Raw genomic sequence first — 21,823 nt, 5'->3', positions numbered from 1 at the left:
AACACACACAGTCAATGACACTTATTTCCTCCAAGAAATTACCCTTGTTTACGGTTCAAATCCCAAAACAGGGAACGTCTAATCCGGAATCCAGACCCCACAGAAGAGGCTGGACTCTGGGGGGGCTCTGACGGGGACGGTCTGGTGCTGCCTCTGGGGCTGGGTTTGTTTTGGGTCAGATTAGTTCAGGATTCCAGCGTGATGGTATTTCAAGATGAAGTAGGATTTAATATGGAAAGCAGACACCCATTTTTATGATCTATGGTTTGTGGACTCAACTAATGTGCTAAAATACTAAATCTGAGCTGAATTAACATGGCAAGTTTAGACATCTGACACAAAACAGCTGTAAGAAGTTTTTAAATAGGTCACGATACTAACATTTCAAACTCGATTTCGATACCAAAGGAGCAGACTCGATTAGGGATGTAACAATAACCAAAATATCATCATATCGTATCGTCAAAAGTCTCACAATAATATCGAATTACAAGTTCCTTTGCTTAAATTCATTGTTTTATAGTAGTAACAGCTTATAAACATCGGGAACTACATATCCCATGATTCATTTCAATGCAGACAACGTGAAGAAATATGGTTTATGCTTGAATTCTTGGGATTATGATGGAAATAATTCACACCAAAATCTTGTCAAACTATTTTAAAAGCAAAAAAAATATTCTATCTACAGTTATATCAGCCTCTCCAAAATATCGCAATAAACATCGTACCGTGAGATGCATATCGTGATAAATATCGTATCAAGAGATTTGGATATTTTTACATCTCTAGACTCGATACTCAATACTGATTCCGATATTATTATTACCGATTCCGAATTAAGTGTTTACATGGTCTTCTAAAGCGGAATTAATGACTAATGTGGTTAGAAGTATTCCCCTCTCACCTCGATATTGACGGTGAACTCTGACCCGTCCAGCAGGGTCACTTTACACGGCATGATCTTCACCTTCTTCACACCTCGGAGCGGAGAGCGGGACAGACGACTAGTAGAGGACTGATGGGAGACGAGGTCCTCCTCCGGCTGATCCTGCAACGGGAAGAGAATGACGGGACATTAGGACCTTTGAAAATAGCGATTAACAACTTAAAGGTGCCTTGCGTAGATTTTTCAGTGGTCCTGCTTTGTCTGGCATGTTTCACACTATGGTATTAAAGTTTCTATCTTAATGGAGACTAAACCAGACCAAGTTACAGGTCAGATCTGTGGAGAGGCGACCCCGCTCACAGTCAGAATGCATGTTTTTCTAGGCGTTTTTGAGCTATAAAACCACCCGTATTCAAATAAATGTTAAAGTAGAGCTGTTTAATGTCATACTGTGGAACATCCCAAGCACAGCAATGACATCTCCATAGAAACAAGCAACCAAAAAGTTACATAGTGCACCTTTAAAACAAAAACATTATATCTTTCACATGTGGAAGAGTTCTCAAAATGTCACACATAACAGTAACCTAAAACCCAGGTGTACTGTAAAACTTCTTACTGCTATGCTAAGAATGTTCCATAGTGTGGCATTAAACTTATCCATTGCCATAAAACAAGCAGACGGCATCAAAAGACAAGTTACAGGTCAGATCTGTGGAGAGGCGATCACAGTAAGAATGCACGTTTTTGAAGTTTGAAGTTTTTGGGTAATAAAAACATGAGTGTGAAATAAATGTTTGATAGATATGTTTAATGCTACACTGTGGAACATAGCAGGCAAAGCATTAACATCTCCATGACGACAGGCACCACCAAAAAGTTACGTAATGCACCTATAGGGTTTGTCAACATGTAGAGCCACTCGCTCAACACTCCCCCATAGACTAGTATACACAGACACCTTCAAACAAACGTACAAATAATAGAATCTTTCTGTCATGTAATGTAACATTTTGTGGTAAAACTATGGAGTAAGAAAACTTTCAGAAATATTTTGTGTGCGTAGGATATAAATCTGTGCATATTTGGGAAATCCGTGCATATTTGGCTGTAGTTCAGCATAAAATAAATATTTGTAAACTCTTGAATGAGTCCAGTCGTACATAAAATGTGTTGTGTGTGTTTTATCCATCAGAATACGAATTGAAAGGTTACGACATCATGAATTACTATCACGAAATGAAAATTTACGATTACACTTTCATCAGTAAGAATATGAATTCACAGATGCAACTTTACTGTCAAAAATACGTCATCACTTCACAGGCATGAAGTTATTTATTGAGCAGAACAAACACTGAGATGCCGGACTTTTGCACCGCATATGGACTAAACCAGGACTAAACCAGGACTAAACCAGGACTAAACCAGGACTGAACCAGGACTAAACCACAGGACTAAAACAGGACTAAACCAGGACTAAAATAGGACTGAACCAGGACTGAACTAGGACTAAATCACAACTAAACCACGACTGATTCCAAGATTAAACCAGGGCTGAACCCAGACTTTACCAGGACTATACCTGGACTAAAGAAAGACTAAAGAAAGCATAATCATAAATTTTCATTTTGCGATTGTAATTCTTGATGTTGTAACTTTTCATTTTGTATTCTAATGGATAAAATAAGTTTACAAATATTTATTTTATGCTCAACTACAGCCAAATATGCACGGATTTCCCAAAAATGCACACATTTCTATCCTTTGCACACAAATATTTCTGAAAGTTTTCTTACTCCATATAAAACTATTTACACTTGTACTTGTACTTATAAATACACAAATCTCGAGTTAGAATTAATCTTTAAAGCCCACATTGAATGAGCCCTGTTCAGTTTCCTCTATCCATCTCAAACGCCTGTTATCTAACATTGTGTCTGTTTGTCACATGTCCCAACTCTAAAAATAGTCCCTGAATGCAGCACAGAGGAGCTGATGATGTGTCCGGCACTTTTGTCTTGAAAAGAGTAAATCCAATTTTCCACTTCGCTAGAAACCAAACTCCAGCTGAGGGACTTTGTGACCAAGCAGAAAAATACAGATAATTTAGAACAGAAAGGGGAAAATCGGCGTTAACCCTTAAACACGTGGCAAAAGAGGAGATATTGTGCTTGCGTCTGTTGTTTAGTTATAATCTCTGACACTCACGGATCATTATGTATAATTTGGACATTTGAAATCAAAGCAATATCGATCTAAAATGGCTTCGGAGTGGAAAATTGCGGTGCCCATTGGGACGCACTACAGAACATCGGATAGTTTCACATCACACAAGCGAGCGACAGATTTTTCTTTTTTCATTTCTACCAAAATGACTACACGACGCTGCCCAATCCTACGTCTATCATCGAGTAAGAAAGTACAATTCGAACTAAGTACAGAGCAGTGGACGTGAAGCAATGACGTCTTGAATACAGGAGAATAAAGATGACTCAAACATGCACGAATCACTCTAAATCAAGGGTCTCCAATTTTTTTCCACCGGTGAGCGCTGCCTTGACAACATGTGGCCCCCGTCTTGACTCTACGTCCCTCAGAACCACGTGAATCCTCGCAAAACTACATTCGTCGCACAGAATCTCCGCAATCCTCGCTTCTTCTCCGTGCACGGAATCTCTTTTCGGCAGCACTGCCTTGTCCTAACCAATTTTCTGTGGGAAATACTGCGCTCATTCTAGTGGTGGCAAAAAAATTAGTAAATTGAAGAGCCACAGTAAGCCTTAGACGGGGTGTAGTTAGATGCGTTTGAAAGATAAAACATTATCCATTTATTAGTGCACACAGGAATCGAAATGATACGTGTACAATGGTAATAAGCGGTTATTCAGCACAATACACATAATTCAGAAATCCCTTGGTGAGCTACCCCTGCTCTAAATACAACTTCGATTGAGTAAACTACAATAACTTAAAGATGCACTGTGTAAGAGATGTTATTGGTTTGTCTGGAATGTTTCACAGTATGGTATTAAACCTTTCTATCATCACGGAGACATAGAGAAAAACCCCGCACACCGTTGTACTTGCAAATTGTGAGATTTATTGCCTGAGATTTATTGGCCTAGTGCCGAAACGTTGCACGGTTTATCCTAATAAATCTCACCACAATTTGCAAGTAAGACGGTGTACGGGATTTTTCTCCATGTTCTTGGGCTGCTCCCTCTCCTCCAACGCATCTGTCTCAACTAATTGATGTGCGAAGTTCTCATTCTTTTATATCATCAGGGAGACCAAACCAGACAACGTTATGAGTCAGATCTGTTGAGGCAACCTCGCTCACAGTCAGAATGCCTGTTTTTCTAGGCGTTTTTGAGCTATAAAACCAAATGCAATTGAATAAATGTGAGGCAGATCTGTTTAATGTCATACTGTGGAACATTTCATGCAAAGCGATGACATCTCCATAGAAACAAGCGGGTGACAGGCCCCCAAACAAATGTCTTAATGTAGTAAAAAGTGTAGCGCAGCCAAACCACAAAGTCTGCAAGGTTTAGTATAATTTAAGGCTGAACGATTTTCTCTGACGAGTACTGAGATTTTGATTAAATTTGTGTTCATTTGTGTTCACATTTTTAACTTATCCACAAGAATTGACAAAGAGACTGAAATATAAACTGACAAACTCATATAAGAATCACGTTTTCGAACATGTTTGTATAGATAGATGTAAACTACAGAGTGGAAGAAACTGATTTTAGAACTGCGTCCATTACAACAAACGAATAGTGGTGAGTACATTTTAATTAGAAGCAAAATCTATGAATAAAAACTGGGCGGCGCAATTACAACTGTGGTTAATTGAATTCTATATTTGAAAAGACAAGAGAGTACAATTAATTTTAAAATAACTCCTCATTAAAACCTGCTGAGCTGTTTATATAACGTTTAAAGGGCCTGTATTACTGTATACTAGTTTCTGATCTTTGTTATAATGTTGTTTCGTTTCATTCACACATGTTTAACACACAAATCCTGCATATTTAGGCTGAGTTCTTCTCTCAAAACAGAAAAAAAATCAGTTCCTCCTTGTTTTTAAACTCTATACACCTTCACTAGAATCATTTGGATCATTTCAGCTCCGGAATTTCCAATCTCTACACTAAAGAAAAGGTAGCGGTAAACTTGAAAACTAACAATACATGACATCACAAGGTGGAGCAGAGAATTTTGAGATTTGGAGATGTAGACAGACTAATAATAAAGGATTACTCAAACATGTGTGAATGAAACAAAACACTCCAGGCAGGGTTGGGCGGTATCCAAATTTTTATACCGTTAATCCTTCTCGTGATTTTACCAGGGTATATGGTATTACTGTATTACCAAAATGTTTTAGTACGACTTCGGTAAGCTACGAATCCGCACTACTATACAGTCTATGTGTATGAACTGCAGATTTATAATCTCTGAAAAGTTTCACATGAACCATCTCCAACGCGATACACACACAGAACAGACTCACCATCAGCAGCACATCCTCTGTCAGAGAGAAAACACACACACATAATCCATTAACTCTTGTCCTTTACTCCGACAGAAGCTGAACCGCATCAGCAGCACAAGGAAAGAGCTGTTTTTATCAGCACTTTATAATTTATACAAATGAGCCATGTGGTTTTAAGTTTCGTTTCTGCAAAACGTAAACAAATGTGCGCCTGGAGCCAAAATGCTGCCAAATTGCAGAAGTACTAGTATTTTTTTTAGACCAACTCTCTTGCGGCCGGACTTGCCGTCTTGTCTTGGTCTCTCTTATGAGCGTCACGTGACAACGGAACGAAACTAATCGAACGTCATCTCCCCACGCAGTTAAAAGAAACATTATACACACTATTAGTTTTAAATCAAGATAGAATTAAATTGAAAATACAACTACACATTCGTTTAGGCTGAGCAAACAAATTTAGGTATCAATAAATTATAATATTACATTAGGTCTTTATGCACTGCAGATTTTTTTAATGATGGTCATGAAACTGGTACTACTGATTGCTACTTTTTGATACCTCGGGATACCATAATACCGTATTACCACCCAACTCTAATATCCACGTATGTTTTTGAGGAGGTAACAGCATTGTAACACGTCTTAAAACTCACAAGAGTCCATTTCACATAATCTAGAACCTTAAAATGATCCATATAACTCCAAAAATCAGATAATGACCAAACAACTAGTCCCAGTATATACAAAATAAGCTAAAAAAATACATTATTTTTCCCACAAAACTGCCAGAAATACTAGTAATATTTGTTCAAACCTAGATTGCCATGAGACCCGGTTCATTCACATACTGTACGCTGGAACCAGGAAGCAGACACCGGTGTGTTAAAATGTGCTTCTATTTCACAGCCATGTTTCTGTCACTTCACACTGATCTGAAAACAGCTCAAACTATCCATCACCGTCAGTGTGGGAGGAAGAGGTCTTATGTAAAAGCATGTAATGGGTTTGTTTTATAGATGTTATTTTACTGTGGACTTCCTAAAGCAACAAACTAAGTATTTAAGTCAGTCTTAATAAAGGTGCACTACGCAACTTTATGGGGTTAAGCCATCTGATCGTGTAGATGGAAATGTTACTGATCCTTTGTCGTCAACATTCCCTGAGGGTGTGACGCTAAATGTAGGCACTGCTCTGTCTGAAGCTCAAATTAGACTTTAATCTGAGCTTTAATTTAATAATAATAATAATAATATATTTTATTTATATTGCACTTTACATAAAATAATCCTCAAAGTGCTACAGGTAAAAACAATGAGTAAAAAGTGCATCAGCAAACAGTGGATCAAGCTAAAACTATTGCAGGAATTAATAAGATAAAACAAAAATAAAATACAATTAACAAAAGGCTTTAAAAAGATACGTTTTAAGATTTTGTTTAAAAACAGAAATAGACTGTGGGGCTCTCAAGTGGTCGGGGAGAGCATTCCAAAGCCTTGTAGCTGCAGAGGAAAAGGCCCGATCTCCCATGGTGCAAAGTTTGGTTCTGGGGGGTTGGAGAGTGTTAGTGGCTGCAGAGCGGAGGGTGCGTGAGGGGGTCAGGGGAGTGATGAGTTCCTTAAGGTACTGGGGGGAGTGACTGTGGATGCAGTGGTGAGTGAGGAGGGAGACCTTGTACTCAATCCTGAGTGTGATCGGGAGCCAGTGAAGGGATTTCAGGATGGGGGTGATATGGTCAAATCTTCGCACCCTCATCAGGATCCTGATAACACAATCTGACCAGAAAAAGCGGATTCATTAGCCAAGAGTTTTTCAGTTATAGTGTTTCTCGCAGAAGAGATACTGTGCACGGAGAAAAAGTGAGGAGAGGGGGGTGGGGACTTCGTGCGACGACCGTAGTTTTGCGAGGATTCACGTGGTAGTCAAGGCCACTCGTTGTCAAAGCTGCAGAAAACACTGAGTTAGCCATTCCTTTTTGTTGAAGATGAAAAACCTGAACAGGAACATGAACAACTGTTTTGCTCACAGGCCCTGAAAATACATTTTGTAATTTTTTCTTTGAGTTTTCAGACCTTTTTTGGCTTTGATTCCTAATGTGTCCATTGTGTCACCATGGTAACTTCTAAACATTCCACCACACACATACATGTACAACACCCCTAGACTAATGTTGCTGCAAAGTATCGATAGCTTTGCCTGTCATGTACCATAGCGTAAGATCAAATTTTTGCATCACCATGGGGACAAGGTGACAGCAACAGGGCAAGTTATAGGTCTGATCTGTGGAGAGAGGCGACCCGCTCACAGTAAGAACGCATGAGTTAAAGTATTTTTGAGAATACATGTTTACTGTCACACTATTAGATATTTTTATTGCCATATTGTGGAACATCCCAGGCAAAGCAATAACATCTGACAGGTGAGCGACCCTCTCAACCAGGAAAGTTACACAGTGCAGCTTTAAGCCTAATGTTCAAGGCCAAGGTTCAAGGTTCTTTATTTGTCATTCAAGCATGCGAGAGAAACACATGACAGAACGAAAGGCCGAGTAATTAAGAGAGACAAAAATGATAATAAATAAGTAATATTAAAAAGTACATCAAGAGCATTTAACAGTTCCAACAGACAAGTACAAGTAAAAGTGTGGCAAGATAGAGAGGTAGGGAGTTTCCTTATTATTTATGAAAACAGGTATATTTTTTGTGATTTTTCAGACAAAAAAATGTAAATGCCAGATTCTGTTAGCATTGTAAACAACTCCAGGAGTGTTAATATTTGCGAGAAGAGTGGCATATGAAGTAATAATATAATACAAGAATATCATGGATTTCAGCTATTCAGGAATCATTTCTGTACAGTGAATAACTTTTTTTAGTATTGATACCTTCTCACATGAGTATCTAGTTTCGATACTAGTTTCAGTTTCGATTAGTATCTGATTTTTCGATACTTTTGACAGCCCTAATTGCAATACAATGTGCAGTCTTATCTTCACACTTAAATCTGGGACGTTCACAGAGCTGGTTCAGTACAAGTCTCTGTTTGTCCTATTTCTGTCTCTTCTCTTGTGGCTCAACTCAATTCAGGTCTGTTACCAAAGCAGACGCGCTGGAATGTAAGAGCGTTTAGAATGCCTGGGATGTCCATTCACTGACAAATTAGGAAAATATGAGTTTAGTTTTGAAGTGATAGACTAGAATTTTGGGTAGGATTTTTTAAATTTTTATTTCTTTAAATCGTTAATTGTGAATTGTTTTATAATTGTGCTCATTTTTGCAATTTGTAAACACATTTTTGAGAGCAAACATACATTCCTCGAACCATATATTACAATTACTATAGTCTGTGTATTATTATTTATTAGGGGTGTGCAAAAATATTGAAATATCAAAATATCATGATACTAAATTTGGTGATACAGTATCGTTATCATAGGCTGTTATATCGCTATATCAAGTGTGTGACCGCACTGCAATTGTGTTCCTTATTTATTGAGGCCAGTTTCCAGGCCCCAATGGAGAGTTTGATTTCCCTCCCTTCCTTTAAAACCACAAGCTTTTAATGTGTAATTAATTGCAAGCCAATGTCTAATTTTAATTGTTTAAGATAAGTTCTCTAATAAATTATACACATTTTTCATATTGTATCGGTAACACTTTTGTATTTTTTGCACTATGTATTTTTATATTATGTATTGGTTGTTGGGAGTTGTACTATTTACATTAAGGTGTACATGAACCATATTTAAATATGATGAAGCTAAAATCTGTTCAGCCTACATGTCCCATCATGCACCAGGTGACTGTGCACCAGCTTCTATGAACATGTGTCCTACATCTATAACTTTAAATTTGCACTGTCATGGCCGTCTTGAGTTTGCCCTGATGAAGGCGATGAAGGGCTGAAACTTATTGTTTTAACTTTATTTGCCATGTGGTAATAAAGGCTTTTAATTATTTTGTACTTTTTAAGTGCCTCAGCTTTTTCAACTTTGTATTTGAGAATGGTCCCTACTAATGGTCCCTAATCAGTAGCCTGATTTATCAGACGGTTTCACTTCATGGAAACCAAATCCTGTAGGAAGAAGGGCAATAATGTCTTTCTCCTTGATAAAATTCACCAAACATTCTCTTTATTCCGGCTTTAACTTCTCAATCGCAGGAATTGTTGCCAACACAGAATGTCTGGCTTCGTCTACATTCATCTCAACCGCTTTGTTTACCACAAAACGGACTCAGACAGACGCTTGAGTTTGACGTCATGGCTTCAGAGCTCTTTGCTGATTGGCCGGTGCATGGTCTACAACTTCCGAGGTTCTTGCAAGTCGCTAGTCGCTGGAGAGAAATGAAACTGAGCGGTGGCGCCAGACTGGCTAACACTGAAGAGCCCGAAAGGACAATGCTGCACAGTCCCTACACATCCAAGCACTACTGCTCCCTAAAGTTTTACACAACTCCAGGTCTTTTTGTGTTGAGGAAACCGCATTATAACATAGATCCAGAAAATAGTGCAATATGGGCCTTTTAAATTACCTGTTCCTTGTGGGCCGGGGTGCTGTGTCCCACGGCAGCCGGGAGCTCGGGTTGGTTTTGGGGTGAGCTGGTTTGAGAAGCTCCTTTGGCTTTCTCCTTCTCCTCCTTCTCCTTCTCCTGCTGCTTTGGCGCAGACTCTGGACCGCTTTCTGTCGTCATGGTTCAGTCAAGCTAAAAAACACAAAAACCACCAGACACACAATAAATTCATGCACCGTACCACATTTTGAAAGGATAAAGCAACAATATATGGGTTTAACTGTAATATGTCAATCTCATTTGCTCATTGTCCTGTGAATGGGATTTGATTTATTAGTATTGAAACCTATTCAAATGAGTTTCGATTAGTATCTGATTTTCAATACTTTTGACAACCATACCAAAGCAAGATTTTAAAGTTTTGATAATTTTAGTACAAGAAATGTCTTCCAGAATTCTAACATTTTAGATTGTTGCATTAATTAGACCTTCAAGAAGCCAAAAAATGTGACGTCAACATAGCTTGGTAGTGACAAGTCCCATTTTGATGTATGTAGTGTGGAGTGTAGAATAATAGAGATTAATGCAAGAGGTCTGTGCACTGTCTGCTCCGTGATCCCTGAGTGTCAGCAGTTCTGATGTGGCCAATGATAAAAAGTGCTTTGGACAGCACTTTGACTCTAAATGACAAATGACATGTCATAAAAACCTGGACACAAGCTGGAGTTCATATCACAGTGTCAATCATTTAAATGATGTACATGCACTGGCTTAAGTAGAGTCCATTTGCAATTTGAACGTGTATTAATGACATAGACTGTACAAACGAGTGAGACTGAGAGAGTGTGTCCTCCAGAGTGTTCCGGAGCAACCAGATCGAGGCCAGGAGTTATAGCGGATAATCTGCAAACAGGGACTATAATTGGGAATCAGAGCGCGTGTATCATAGCAACGAAAGAGCCAATCACGAGCGAGGGTGTTGAAGGATGTCAGATATTGGCACAGATACTGACATTTACTGGAGCAAGTATCAGTTTCACGATTTTGGTTAAGTCGATATTCTTTTGGACCTTTAATAAGATGTAATAAGATTATTTACAGACTGTTTTTCTCCAAGTTTTTTCTTCAGGTTTGAACTTTTATTCATACAAAACTGTTCAGTAGTGATTTGAAGGATAAATACAGTTGCATGACACAATTTCCTCCTGGTTAATATCGGGTATCGGCAGATTCTTAAAGTGAAAGTATTGATATTGGTATTGGGAGTGAAAAAGCTGGATCAGTGCAAAAGAAAGTACTATGATTTAATGTATAAAATCACACTCTGTTGTCTATTCTATCATCATAGTATCGGAATTATTATTGAGTCTTGAGTCTTTTCCTTAGTATTGAAATTGAGTTTGGAGTTTTAGTTTCATGAAAACACTAAAGTAGGGACGCCTATCAATACTCAAAACATTAAAAACAAATGTGTAAATGCTACTTACTACCTACTACCACTACTATCACTACCTATTATCACTACCACCACTTCTACCACTTCTACTACTACAACCACGACTACCACTACCATTACTACATACTACCAAGACTACTACCACCTACTACCTACCACCACTACTATGACTACTACCTACTACCATTATATCACTACCTAATACATATTACCACTACCTACTACCTACTACCAATACTTACTACCTATTACCATTTTACCACTACCTAATGAGTATTATCAATACCTACTACCTACCTACTACCACCACTACCACAACTATTACGAACTACTTACCATCTACTACCACTACCTGGTACTTGCTACCACTACTGCCACTACTACTACCACTACTACCACCACCACAACAACTACCACTATCTAATAGTGTACTATCTATCATCACTACTACCACTACTACCACTATCTACTACTACTACTACTACTACTACTAATACTACTACTACTACTACTACTACTACTACTACTACTACTACTACTACTACTACTACTACTACTACTACTACTACTACTACTACTACTACTACTACTACTACTACTACTACTACTACTACTACTACTACTACTACTACTACTACTACTACTACTACTACTACTACTACTACTACTACTACTACTACTACTACTACTACTACTACTACTACTACTACTACTACTACTACTACTACTACTACTACTACTACTACTACTACTACTACTACTACTACTACTACTACTACTACTACTACTACTACTACTACTACTACTACTACTACTACTACTACTACTACTACTACTACTACTACTACTACTACTACTACTACTACTACTACTACTACTACTACTACTACTACTACTACTACTACTACTACTACTACTACTACTACTACTACTACTACTACTACTACTACTACTACTACTACTACTACTACTACTACTACTACTACTACTACTACTACTACTACTACTACTACTACTACTACTACTACTACTACTACTACTACTACTACTACTACTACTACTACTACTACACTACTACTACTACTACTACTACTACTACTACTACTACTACTACTACTACTACTACTACTACTACTACTACTACTACTACTACTACTACTACTACTACTACTACTACTACTACCACTACTGTTACTACTACTACTACCATTACTACACCGTTACTACCTACTACCACTACTGCCACTGCCTACAACAAGTACTACCACTATTACCACTACCTAATACATATTACCATGACCTACTACCTAATACCTATTACCAGTAGCTACTACCACTACTTATTATCACCACCACTAATACCTACCATTACTACCACTATTATTACTAATACTAACTTTAAAATATATTGCTAGACAGAGTAGAATACTGAAATCCCCAAAGTAAAGTGCAGACAACTTTGGCTCATCCCACAGCTTCCCTTCCCTCACAGACTTGGCATTTCCCAGTGGTCCATTTGAACGCTCCCTTTAGCCTCGGGCATATTTACAGACACTTATCCAAGGCATCTGAACACTGCCACAGCCCCCCTCGCTCCCCCTCGCTCCCCCCTCGCTCCCCCTCGCTCCCCCTCGCTCCCCCCTCGCTCCCCTCGCTCCCCCCTCGCTCCCCCATGTGGCATCTCCAAAGCCTCCAGATGAGAAATACAAGAGGAAACTACCCATGCACTGCTTTGCCAGACGCGACGCTTCGTATTAAAGGTCCACAGCGTAACTTTTCTGCTTTGCTAGGAATGTTCCACAGTATAGCATTAAAGTTTTGAAGCTCCAGGGAGATAAGTATGGCGTCAAAATAGTTCCACGCGATAAAACATGCGTTCGGGTGAGCTCTCTCGAAGTAGTTTTCTGTTCGCTCACGTGCAAGGTGGATTTCATTGGTTTTTCAAAATAAAACCAAAAATAAGAAATGGAAAATAATAATGTAAAAAACGGATAACTGTCTTGAATTAAACTGCCATGTCGGGCTTTTGCGCCACATACAGACTGAACCAGGACTAAAACAGGACTAAAACAGGACTAAAATGAGAGTGATCCCGGGACTGAACGACTACTGAGCCACAACTGAACCAGGACTGATCCCGGGACTGAACCAGGACTAAAACAGGTCTTAACCAGGTCTGAAATAGGTCTGATCCTAGGACTAAAACAGGTCTGAACCAGGTCTGATCCCTGGACTAAAACAGGACTAAAACAGGATTAAAACGGGTATAAACAGGACTGAAACAAGACTAAAACAGGACTAAATAGGACCAAAACAGGACCAAAACAGGACTAAAACAGGACTAAAACAGGACTAAAACAGGAGGTATAAACCAGGACTAAACAGGACTAAACTGGTCTCAGTCTCGGTGTATTACGGAACTATTTTGATCACACAGACAAGCAGGCAATGCATTTTTAGAGACCCGGACCCGCCCAGACCCGTTAACATTCCACCCGTTACCACCCGTGATAACCCAGGACTAACCCAGGACTAACCCAGGACTAACCCAGGACTAACCCAGGACTAAGGTGTGCCCATGTAGACTGTCAGGTGACCGCAGGCGAAAGGACCGCCACAGGTAAACGCAGCCATCTCCCGATTGCGCTTTGCGGACACCTGCTCCTCGTGCTTGGTGTTCTCTCTCTCTTAAGTCTGCGAGTACGCGACCTGGAGCAGAACTCTGACCCGAGCTGCCACAGTGAGAGCTGGACAGATGCAGCGGCACAAATTTTACTTCTCCCCTTTGAGAGCACACGCTATATCCGCGCGACAACCAAGGTACATGAGCATCTGAGTTTTCAGTGCCGCTGGAAATATTGTAACTCCGGGGGATTGGGGGTGGGAAAGGGGGTGCGATATCACCACATATCAAGCTGTTGAGCCGCTATACGGCACCGCAGGAGAAATCCCCTAACCGCGATAGCCCTACCAAAAAGCCAAATTACAAGTCAGATCTGTGGTTTGGAGAGTCTGGTAACTATAGGCCTGGGTATCATTAAGAAGTGTACGGACAAACCCCAAAAAGTCACACGATGCACCTTTAAAACATCCAAGATTTCGTCGACTACTAGTAGCAGTACAGTCATAGCAACGATTATAATATTAGGCAGACATGCGGCGCTCGTACATGCCAACGGTCTTGACATTGGTGCGTGGTGTGCAGAGGACACGGTGAGTGCGGAGCGGCTGCCTGTCATTCCGCCGTGTGACACCATCTCCACCCGGTTTATTTATAGGCTCCATGTTTACGCGGGGACAAGAGGCAGAATCGACCGGGGAGCTGGGAGCCGGGAGCCAGCCGAGCTAAAAATGACAACAGTGTAAAGGACTCCAGAACTCCAGAAATGTTCAGCACGCATGAGGTAGAGGGACAACACGCCAGGCTCCAAGAGAATATAATGAACAGAAAGAAACATCCAATCCATTTTATTTATACAGCACATTTCACAGTTTCCAAAGTGCTGCACAAATCCATACTAATAACAACAAATAACAATATAATGATAAAATAAACTCTCAGATTTAATCATACTAGTCCTAAAACAATAAAACTAGAGCAAATAAATAAAACCAATAAAACACATTAAAAATAACTAAAAACAAAACAAAAAAAACTAGTGTCATGTAATATAACTTTAGCTTAGAAGAAGTTGTTATTCAAATCTTTAAATTTTCTTTTTTTTCTGGTTGAGGTTCCGTCACCTACTTCTTTTCTGGATATGTCATTGCTCGGCCTGGAATGTTCCACAGTATGGCATTAAACAGCTCTAACTTACATTTATTCAATTACAGGTGGTTTTATCGCTCAAAAATTCCTAGAAAAACTGACATTCTTGACTTAGAGCTGCTCGAAAAAAATCATTATCACAATTATTTTGGTCAATATTGAAATCATGATTTTTCAAACTGTTATTTTAGTTACATGATGCATTTATTCAGCATTTTTCTCTCTCTCAAAAAAAAAAACACAACCCTAACCCTAACCCTAATTGTTATTGATAATTTACTCAAAACGTTCAAATTAAAAATAAATACAGGCTACAAATATGAATCCTTAGAGCAGTTTTGCGATGTACAAAACATAAAATGAATAAAAAATACTTAGTACATGAAATAAGGCATAGAAAATTTTGCATCCAAAATAAACTATATATCCAGCTGTTCCCAATATCCCAAAATAAACTTTGTTAAGCATTAATCGTTTCAAATTGATTATATGAGTTTGGAGATCGTTTGACACACAAATCAAAATCGTGATAAAATTCGATTAATTGCACAGCCTTAATTCTGACTGTGAGTCGGGTCGCCTCTCCACAGATCTGACCTGTAAGTTGGCTTGGTTAGGGCTCCTTGAAGATAAAAAGGTTTGCAACTTTAAAAGGGTCCATATTGCACTATTTCTGATTTATGTTATGTTTTTTTCCTCATCAAAAACATCCCCGGAGTTTTATTTCATTCACACATGTTTAACAAACAAACCCTGCGTATTTAGGCTGAGCTCTTCCTCAATTCTCAAACAGAAAACACTCCTCCTTGTGATGTCATTAAGTGGTAATACAGGAAATGTTCCACAAAAATAAGGAGAGAAGGAAGTCCAGTTGTTTTTGTTTAACTCACTGATCATTTCTGCGGTTTATTAACTAGATCACCATGTTACCTTTTATTGTTTCGAAAAGATATTTGCAAAAAACAGATCTGACCCTCAAGTTGTAGAACATTCAAGGCAAAGCAAAAACATCCACATGGAGACAAACGGGTGAATTAAAAAATATTGGTTAAGGAATTGCGGGTAATGTACATTTTCAAGTGAGCATGGTTTGAATCTGCTCAAATAGGATTGTAATACAACACCACAAAAGCTTTTTTAAGTAGCCTAAACCCAAACTAAATAGAGATTTGTGAGATTACGCTTCAGTAAGATTGTGACCATTTAGAGGAGGATCTGGATTAGCAGAATACAAGTACTACAGATACTACGGACATTAAGAAGGATTTATAGTCATATTTTATTGTGAGGAGGCAAAGAGACTCTCTAATGAGGTTAAATGTGTTTTGCTCCAGTATAGATTGTGATTATAGTCAGGAATATGTATGGACTCCAGCAAACAGTTTTACATGAACCAGTTCTGTTTTTCACATTTTAAAGAAGAAATATTGTGCTTCTGTCTGCTGTATAGTTATAATCTATAACACCTAAGGCTGTGCAATTAATCAAATTTTGATCATGATTTTGATTTGTGAGTCAAACGATCTCCAAAATCATATAATCGAGTTGAAACAATTTTGCTATTTAGTGATTTAAGTTTATTTTGGGATTTTTTTAATATAAATAAGTATATTTATTTTACTTTCGAAATATAGAGATTGTAGAACAGCTGGATATATAGTTTATTTTGGATACATTTATGTTTTTTTTATGCCTATATATGTTTTATACATCGCAAAACTGCTCTAAGGTGCATATTTGTAGACTATATTTATTTTCAATTTGAAAATTTGCTTAAATTATTAATAAAAAAAAGTGTTGTTGTTTTTTTTTTTGAGAGAAAGAGAGAGAGAGAGAATGCACTGTATGACTAAAAAATAATCATTTGAATAATCGTGATTTCAATATTGACCAAAATAATCGTGATAATGATTTTTTTCCATAATCGAGCAGCACTAATGACACCTGTGGATCATTATGTTATAATCTGGTAGAAACGCCGATACAATATCTGTTTATGCTGTTTTCAGACTCTGCTCTGGTATCGGTTGTTATCGGGTATCAGCAAATATATACAGTATTGGATTCAGTATCGGAACTGAAAAAGCTGGATCGGTTCATCCCATGGACATTTGAAATCAAAGCAATAGTCGTCTAAAATGTTACTGAAAGACAGAAGTTTGCTGGGTTTTTTTCTTTCTTTTTCCCCATTTGGACCAAAATGACTACACGATGCTGCTGAATCATACGTGCATCACCGATTAAGAAAATAAAACTGGAGAATGTTCAAAGCAGAGGGTGTGCACCAGCGGTGGTGAGAACCGGAGAAGGAGAATAAATATTACTCAAACATGCATGAATCACTCTAAATACAACTTTGAAGGGGTAAAAAAAAAAAAAGTCGATTTTGCAGAATATGTTTCCTTTAATGGTGTGTTTGTGAGAAGTCCTGCTGTGCACATGTGAGGCACCAAGGGTCAGTGCTGAGTGGACGTTTTGAACCGAGCTGTCACAAACGCAGCGGCTGTAAAAGGCCCTATACACTGATTACTAATCTCGATCACAGCAGAGAACTCCGACGGCATCAGAGTCACAAGATCAAACTCCACTCCTGGTTTTGCAAATGTGTTTTTTTTCAGGACAAGATAAAGAAGCACGTACTGGTTTAAAAAGTAGGTACTGGTTTACGAAGTAGGTACTTGTTTAAGGAGCGAGTACTAGTTTAAGAATCAGGTACTGGTATAAGGAGTAGGTACTGGTTTAAGGAGTAGGTACTGGTTTAAGGAGTAGGTACTGGTTTAAGGAGTAGGTACTGGTATAAGGAGTAGGTACTGGTTTAAGGAGTAGGTACTGGTTAAGGAGTCAGGTACTGGTTTAAGGAGTAGGTACTGGTTTAAGACACAGGTACTGGTATAAGGAGTAGGTACTGGTTTAAGGAGTAGGTACTGGTTTAAGGAGTAGGTACTGGTTTAAGGAGTAGGTACTGGTTTAAGGTACTGGTTTAAGGTAGGTACTGGTTAAGGAGTAGGTACTGGTTTAAGACACAGGTACTGGTTTAAGGAGTAGGTACTGGTTTAAGACACAGGTACTGGTATAAGGAGTAGGTACTGGTTTAAGGAGTAGGTACTGGTTTAAGGAGTAGGTACTGGTTTAAGGAGTAGGTACTGTTTAAGACACAGGTACTGGTTAAGGAGTAGGTACTGTAAGGTAGGTACTGGTTTAAGAGTAGGTACTGGTATAAGGAGTAGGTAGGGTAGGGTAGGTACTGGTTTAAGACACAGGTACTGGTATAAGGAGTAGGTACTGGTTTAAGGAGTAGGTACTGGTTTAAGACACAGGTACTGGTATAAGGAGTAGGTACTGGTTTAAGGAGTAGGTACTGGTTTAAGACACAGGTACTGGTATAAGGAGTAGGTACTGGTTTAAGGAGTAGGTACTGGTTTAAGACACAGGTACTGGTATAAGGAGTAGGTACTGGTTTAAGACGTAGGTACTGGTTTAAGGAGTAGGTACTGGTTTAAGGAGTAGGTACTGGTTTAAGGAGTGGGTACTGGTTTAAGGAGTAGGTACTGTTTAAGAGTAGTACTGGTACTGGTTTACTGTTTAGGAGTGATACTGGTTTACTGGTTTATACTGGTTTAAGGAGTGAGCACTGGTTTAAAGAGTGAGTACTGGTTTAAGGAGTGAGTACTGGTTTAAGGAGTGAGTACTGGTTTAAGGAGTGAGCACTGGTTTAAGGAGTGAGTACTGGTTTAAAGAGTGAGTATAATGGCCTTGTCACACCTTGACAATTTAGCTAGAATTTCCCTAAAATGCTGGCATACGCTGAACTATCAATGTTTTTTCTTTTCAATTTTGGGTGTATACATAGCGTATTCATAATGGATTGGATATATACATAACGTATTAGTAACTTATATAGAACGGGTTGATAACTTAAATATAACTTATGGCACCAGCGTCCACAACTTATGCCCAACGACAGTCTAACTTATGCACAGCGCATGGCAGCGTATTGTCGACAATCATCTCTTCTTCTCCTGGCTCTATTGGCACGCAACTGTTACAGTGACCAAACGATGAGATCATACTGATGTTGGAGGACAGCTGGTCTGTATTCTCATCCCAACCTTGCCAGATCCTCCATCTCTCGGATGATAAGTGTGGTGGGTGGTACCACGGGGTCTGCTCACCATGAACTCTGGAGGAGTACTGATGCTTTCCGCATTTTTATATTAAACCAATTCCCCTTCACGCTGCTAGTACGCCATTATATGGTAGCTACAAGTTAGAAACACGTTCAGTAACTTCTGTGATTGCCTGGAACATGTCAAATACATCTGCATACGTCAATATGTGTTGAAGGCAAGTTCGATATAAGTTACACACAGGTTCAAAGCACGTTACTCATAAGTTTTGAGTACGCTAGGCATTCTATCAATGTATTTGGACTTATGAGTAACTTACAATTAGCGTGTGTCAACGATCACATAACTTACATACAATTTATGCCCATGTATGCAGCACATATAAGCACACACTGACATAAGTCGAGAAATTTTCAGCACGCTCAAAAATTTTCGACGAACTTGCCGTATGTCGACGTATGCCAGCGTGCTTCAGTGTGCTCATAACTTATGCAAAACATACCTATAACTTATCTGACGTACGCCAGTGTATTTGCCAAATTTTTCATACGTTGTGTCATACGTGGCTAAATCGTAAAGCTTAAGGAGTAGATACTGGTTTAAGGAGTAGGTATTGTACTGAGGAAATGTAACTTCAAAAATTGCAGCGTTTGACATTTGCGAATTGTCTCCATTCAAACTGTGATTTAATTGATTTTGATTCATTTTGCAGCCCAAGTATTCACTCTTCAAAAACTTTTCCAGTCGACAGAATTCAAATTTATTTAGCGAGAACTCCCACTTTATACATTTTACTTTAGCACATTGAAAAAATCAAGTACAACGCCTGTGTTTTTGTATAAAATCAGACATTTCTCTCTTCTCTCTGACAGCGTTAAAAGGTCCTATATTTCACAAAATTAAGTCATGTTAATTTTTGGTCTTGTTACAATGTTGTTACTTCCTCAAAAACGTAAAACTGGAGTTGTGTTTTGTTTCATTCACACATGTTTGAGTAATTCTTTATTAATATTTGTCTACATAACCAAAACTCAAAATGCACTGGCCAACATTGTGAGTAAATTTACACCAAACTTTTACCTTTTGTTTAGAGAGAGAGATTGGAAATTACAGGACTAAAATGATCCAAATGATTCTAGTGAAGGTGTTTTGGGGTTAGATTGAAGGTCGAACAGTGTTTTCCGTTTGAGAGAAAACCTAAATATACAGGATTTGTGTTTTAATCATGTATGAATAAAACAAAACACAGCTCCAGGTATGTTTTTTTGACGAGTAAACATTATAACCCAGCTCAGAAACCGGCGTAATATGGGCCCTTTAAGTAAGAGCCCTGAATCAGCTGCTGAACGCTGCATGTTTAACCTTTGCTTGGATTTCAACCCCATAAAAAAAACAGGAACAGAGGAGAAGAGTAGAAGAGGAACAGAGGAACAGAGGAGGGGCCGGGACTCGTTTGCACCATAGAAATAGAAGAAGAATCCGTTCAGTCAGAGCGGTGGAGAGGAGACAGACAGCTCTTCTCTGCCTTCACAATCGCCACACTGGGCCTTGTGTATGGGCCTGGACACTGGGTTTATGTATTATTCACAAAACTGCTCTCATTTACAGAGAGAGAAAGGATGTTTTACTATGAATGTGTGAGAGACGAGTGAAAAAACAGTAGTGGTCCTTCTTCCACTTCTGATAATGAGCTAATGCAACAAGATAAAGCTGCGGAAAGACTCAAATGAAGGTTAGAATATTAGAATGTAAAATAATTTAAAGCGCTCATACTATCACATTTTCTGATCTATGTTATAATGTTGTTTTTCTCGTCACAAACACACCTGGAGTTGTGTTTTGTTTCATTCACACTTTTGTAGTATAATTAGTCTTCTTATATATTTATTTAAGAGTTCTTCTCTCAAACGGAAAACACTCTTTCCACCTTGTGATGTCATGTGTCAATACAGGAGGTAGGGCTGCTCGATTATGAAAAAAAATAAAAATAAAAAAATTAAAATTTTTGGTCAATATTGAAATCACGATTATTCAAATGATAATTTTTTTTTTGTTACACGATGCATTTATTCAGCATTTCTCTCTGGAAAAAAACAACAAAAATAAATATAGAATAAAATAAAAAATATATATAAATAAATAAATAAAATTAAAATTAAAAATTAAAATAAATAAATGAACATGAAATAAGGCATAGAAAAACATAAATCTATCAAAAATAAAACTATATATCCAGCTGTTCTACAATCTCAAAAATAAAAAAAATAAAATAAATACACCTATTTATATATATTAAAAAAAATTCTAAAATAAACTTTGTTAAGCTAAATTGTTTTATTTGATACACAAATCAAAATCACGATCAAATTTGATTAATTGCATAGCCTTAACAGGAAGTGCTCCACTGTGTTTTTAAACTCCATACACCTTCCCTAGAAGAATTGTAGATGACTTCCCACTCTTAAATGTTCGCACAGTGCACACAGTTGCCAATGACGTACGCCTTACTTTACGACTCAAAGATATGTGCTAGTCAAATCTAAATTTGAATGGCCTCTGTCACGGCC

General features: G+C 38.3%; 1 protein-coding gene across 2 annotated transcripts in view; it reads right to left on the bottom strand.

Moving 5' to 3' along the window:
* LOC110174884 (band 4.1-like protein 3) overlaps positions 1-21,823 on the bottom strand; it is a 141,596-nt gene that overhangs the window by 103,968 nt on the left and 15,805 nt on the right. For both annotated transcript variants that reach the window (XM_020940995.2, XM_020940996.2), the window contains exons 2-3: positions 9,926-10,096; positions 908-1,051 (exon numbers count right to left, since the gene is read on the bottom strand). In XM_020940995.2, the coding sequence (XP_020796654.1) occupies positions 908-1,051; positions 9,926-10,084 (303 nt within the window). In that variant the 5' untranslated portion in view covers positions 10,085-10,096. The remainder of the gene's footprint in view (positions 1-907; positions 1,052-9,925; positions 10,097-21,823) is intronic.

Source organism: Boleophthalmus pectinirostris, unplaced genomic scaffold (assembly GCF_026225935.1).
Source record: "Boleophthalmus pectinirostris isolate CB_2022bp ecotype Guang Dong unplaced genomic scaffold, ASM2622593v1 HiC_scaffold_16, whole genome shotgun sequence".
Taxonomy (NCBI): Eukaryota; Metazoa; Chordata; class Actinopteri; order Gobiiformes; family Gobiidae; genus Boleophthalmus; species Boleophthalmus pectinirostris.
This window is presented reverse-complemented; position numbering and strand designations above follow the sequence as displayed.